A 5,000-nucleotide genomic window follows, 5' to 3' on the forward strand; every position below is an offset into this window, starting at 1 on the left:
CTTTACCTGTGAGATTACTTTAATTGTGAGATGACTTTACTAGTGATATGACTTTACCTGTGAGATGACTTTACTTGTGATATAACTTTACTTGTGATATGACTTTACCTGTGAGATTACTTTACCTGTGAGATTACTTTACCTGTGAGATTACTTTACCTGTGAGATGACTTTACTTGTGAGATGACTTTACTTGTGCGATGACTTTACCAGTGAGATGACTTTACTTGTGATATAACTCTACTTGTGATATGACTTTACCTGTGAGATGACTTTACCTATGAGATTACTTTACCTGTGAGATGACTTTACTTGTGATATGAACTTACCTGTGAGATGACTTTACTTGTGAGATGACTTTACTTGTGCGATAACTTTACCTGTGAGATGACTTTACTTGTGATATAACTTTACTTGTGATATGACTTTACCTGTGAGATGACTTTACTAGTGATATGACTTTACTTGTGATATGACTTTACCTGTGAGATTACTTTACCTGTGAGATGACTTTACTTGTGAGATGACTTTACCTGTGAGATGACTTTACCTGTGAGATGACTTTACTTGTGATATGACTTTACCTGTGAGAAGACTTTACTTGTGATATGACTTTACCTGTGAGATGACTTTACTTGTGAGGTGACTTTACCTGTGAGATGACTTTACTTGTGAGATGACTTGTCCTGTGAAATGACTTTACCTGTGAGATGACTTTACCTGTGAGATGACTTGACCTGTGAGATGACTTTACTTGTGAGGTGACTTTACCTGTGAGATGACTTTACTTGTGAGATGACTTGTCCTGTGAAATGACTTTACCTGTGAGATGACTTTACCTGTGAGATGACTTGACCTGTGAGATTAGTTTACTTGTGAGGTGACTTTACCTGTGAGATGACTAGACCTGTGAGATGACTTGACCTGTGAGATTACTTTGCTTGTGGGATGACTTGACCTGTGAGATGACTTGACCTGTGAGATGACTTTACTTGTGTGATTACTTTACTTATGATATGACTTTACCTGTGAGATGACTTTACTTGTGAGATGACTTTACCTGTGAAATGACTTTATCTGTGAAATGACTTTACCTGTGAGATGACTTTACTTGTGAGATGACTTTACCTGTGAGATGACTATACTTGTGAGATGACTTTACCTGTGAAATTACTTTATCTGTGAAATGACTTTACCTGTGAGATGACTTTACTTGTGAGATGACTTTACCTGTGAGATGACTTTACCTGTGAGATGACTATACTTGTGAGATGACTTTACCTGTGATATGACTTTACCTGTGAAATGACTTTACCTGTGAGATGACTTTACTTGTGAGATGACTTTACCTGTGAGATGACTTTACTTGTGAAATGACTTTACCTGTGAAATGACTTTACCTGTGAAATGACTTTACCTGTGAAATGACTTAACTTGTGAGATGACTTTACCTGTGAGATGACTTTACTTGTGATATGACTTTACCTGTGAGATGACTTTACTTGTGAGATGACTTTACCTGTGAGATGACTTTACTTGTGAGATGACTTTACCTGTGAGATGACTTTACTTGTGATATGACTTTACTAGTGATATGACTTTACTTGTGAGATTACTTTACTTGTTAGATGACTAGACCTGTGAGATGACTTTACCTGTGAGATGACTTTACTTGTGATATGACTTTACTTGTGCTATGACTTTACTTGTGCTATGACTTTACCTGTGAGATGACTTTACTTGTGAGATGACTTTACCTGTGAGATGACTTTACTTGTGATATGACTTTACTTGTGACATGACTTTACCTGTGAGATCACTTTACTTGTGATATGACTTTACGTGTGAGATGTCTTTACTTTACTGTGAGATGAGTTGACCTGTGAGATGACTTTACTTGTGATATGACTTTACGTGTGAGATGTCTTTACTTGTGATATGACTTTACCTGTGAGATGACTTCACCTGTGAGATTACTTTACCTGTGAGATGACTTTACTTGTGAGATAACTTTACTTGTGATATGACTTTACCTGTGAGATGACTTTACTTGTGATATGACTTTACGTGTGAGATGTCTTTACTTTACTGTGAGATGAGTTGACCTGTGAGATGACTTTACTTGTGATATGACTTTACCTGTGAGATTACTTTACCTGTGCGATGACTTTACCTGTGAGATTACTTTACCTGTGAGATGACTTTACTTGTGAGATGACTTTACTTGTGATATGACTTCACCTGTGAGATTACTTTACCTGTGAGATGACTTGACTTGTGAGATAACTTTACTTGTGATATGACTTTACCTGTGAGATGACTTTACTTGTGATATGACTTTACGTGTGAGATGTCTTTACTTTACTGTGAGATGACTCGACCTGTGAAATGACTTGACCTGTGAGATGACTTTACTTGTGAGATGACTTGACCTGTGAGATTACTTTACTTGTAAGGTGACTTTACCTGTGAGATGAAATGACCTGTGAGATGACTTTACTTGTGAGATTACTTTACTTGTGATATGACTTTACTTGTGGGATGACTTTACCTGTGAGATGACTTTACTTGTGAGATGACTTTACCTGTGAAATGACTTTACCTGTGAAATGACTTTACCTGTGAGATGACTTTACTTGTGAGATGACTTTACCTGTGAGATTACTATACTTGTGAGATGACTTTACCTGTGAAATGACTTTATCTGTGAAATGACTTTACCTGTGAGATTACTTTACTTGTGAGATGACTTTACCTGTGAGATAACTTTACTTGTGATATGACTTTACCTGTGAGATGACTTTACTTGTGATATGACTTTACGTGTGAGATGTCTTTACTTTACTGTGAGATGAGTTGACCTGTGAGATGACTTTACTTGTGATATGACTTTACTTGTGAGATGACTTTACTTGTGCGATGACTTTACCTGTGATATGACTTTACTTGTGATATGACTTCACCTGTGAGATTACTTTACCTGTGAGATGACTTGACTTGTGAGATAACTTTACTTGTGATATGACTTTACCTGTGAGATGACTTTACTTGTGATATGACTTTACGTGTGAGATGTCTTTACTTTACTGTGAGATGAGTTGACCTGTGAGATGACTTTACTTGTGATATGACTTTACTTGTGAGATGACTTTACTTGTGCGATGACTTTACCTGTGAGATGACTTGACTTGTGAGATAACTTTAATTGTGATATGACTTTACCTGTGAGATGACTTTACTTGTGATATGACTTTACGTGTGAGATGTCTTTACTTTACTGTGAGATGAGTTGACCTGTGAGATGACTTTACTTGTGATATGACTTTACTTGTGAGATGACTTTACTTGTGCGATGACTTTACCTGTGAGATTACTTTACCTGTGCGATGAATTTGCCTGTGAGATGACTTTACCTGTGAGATGACTTTACTTGTGAGATAACTTTACCTGTGCGATGACTTTACCTGCGAGATGCCCATGAGGACCCTGGAAGCGACGAAAAGCTCCTTGCACAGCCGGGCACACAGCGGCGAGAGCAGGGAGATGAGGGCGGAGATGACGGTGCCCAGACCGAAGACCAGACGCCCACCGAGGTACTCCGCCGCCCGCCCGCCCAGGAGGTTGGTGGCCGTGTAGCCGTAGAAGAAGGACCCGAGGATGATGCCCTGGGTCTGCTCGTCCCAGTCGAACTCGCCCTCCTGAAATGGCGGCGGTTTGGTGGTCGGGGTCATTTTGGGGGAGGAAATGAGGAGGAGGAGAATGAGGGTGAGGAGGAAGATGAAGAGGAGAATGAGGGTGAGTAGGAGGATGAAGAGGAGATGAGGAGGAATTAATGAAATACATAGTTTAATTGATAATCATGATTTAGTGTTAATTCCATTTGTTACAGTGTTTGCTGTGGCATGCTGTCTGTTCATTTGTTTCTAAATAACCCTGTGTGTTCAAGGAATGGCCGGGGTTACCATCCACTGGCAGCGCGTGGGATCGAACGTGGGTTAGCAAGATTGCTAGACGACAACGCTATGCTGCACCACAAACCACAAAGGAGGAGAAGTGAGATAAGGAGGAGGAGGAACAGAAAGAGAAGGAGGAAGAGGAGAAGGAGGAGCAGAAAGAGAAGGAGGAAGAGGAGGAGGAGGAGCAGAAAGAGAAGAGGAAGAGGAGGAGGAACATAATGAGAAGGAGGAAGAGGAGGAGGAGAGTAAAGAGGACAATGAGGAGGAGAATGGAGGAAATGAGAAAGGAGGAGCATAAAGATGAGGAAGAGGACGAAGACAGTAGAATGATATCTGTGAGCATCGATTCAACGACGAGAATGGTGTACTTAACATGGTTCAGTTTGTGTTGATCTGCGATATAGTTATTTTACTTGTTGTCCTTAATTGGTGGTTAATGTTTTCTTTCGGAGGGGGGGAGGGGAGGGTCAACCAGTCACGACAGGGCATAATCCTACCATGAGGAAAAAATAAACGAAAACAAAAAAGAAGACCAAAGTGGAAAGGAATTTGGAAATAGGAAGAAAAAGTAGAACGATAACGGAAAGGGATTTGAAAATAGGATAAGAATGTGAAACGAAGTTGGAAAAGAAAACAAGAAAAGGAAGCGAAAACGGAAGAAAAAACAACTGAAACGAAAACGGAAAAGAAAAGAAAATGAAGCAACAAACAAGAAAAACGAGCAACTGAAACGAAAACGGAAAAGAAAACAATAAAATGCAACAAAAAACGAAAGATAAACAAGCACCTGAAACGAAAACGGAAAAGAAAAGAAAATGAAGCAACGGAACGGAAGAAAAACAAGCAACTGAAGCGAAAACAGAAAAGAAAACAAGAAAATAAGCAAGAAAAACGGAAGAAAAACAAGCAACTGAAACGAAAACAAAAAAGAAAATAAAGCAAAAAAACGGGAGGAAAACAAGCACCTGAAAAGAAAAGAAAATAAAGCAATAAAACGGGAGGAAAACAAGCACCTGAAGCGAACACGGCAAAGAAACCGAGGCC

The 5,000-nt window shown here is 39.3% G+C and overlaps 1 protein-coding gene across 2 annotated transcripts in view; it reads right to left on the bottom strand.

Annotated features, from left to right (window-relative positions):
• The window catches only part of LOC113809902 (sialin), a 15,328-nt gene that overhangs the window by 5,405 nt on the left and 4,923 nt on the right, over positions 1-5,000 (bottom strand). For both annotated transcript variants that reach the window (XM_070145495.1, XM_027361577.2), the window contains exon 4: positions 3,465-3,698. In XM_070145495.1, coding sequence (XP_070001596.1) covers positions 3,465-3,698 — 234 coding nt within the window. The remainder of the gene's footprint in view (positions 1-3,464; positions 3,699-5,000) is intronic.

The sequence above is a fragment of the Penaeus vannamei genome, chromosome 34 (assembly GCF_042767895.1).
Source record: "Penaeus vannamei isolate JL-2024 chromosome 34, ASM4276789v1, whole genome shotgun sequence".
In the NCBI taxonomy this organism is placed as follows: Eukaryota; Metazoa; Arthropoda; class Malacostraca; order Decapoda; family Penaeidae; genus Penaeus; species Penaeus vannamei.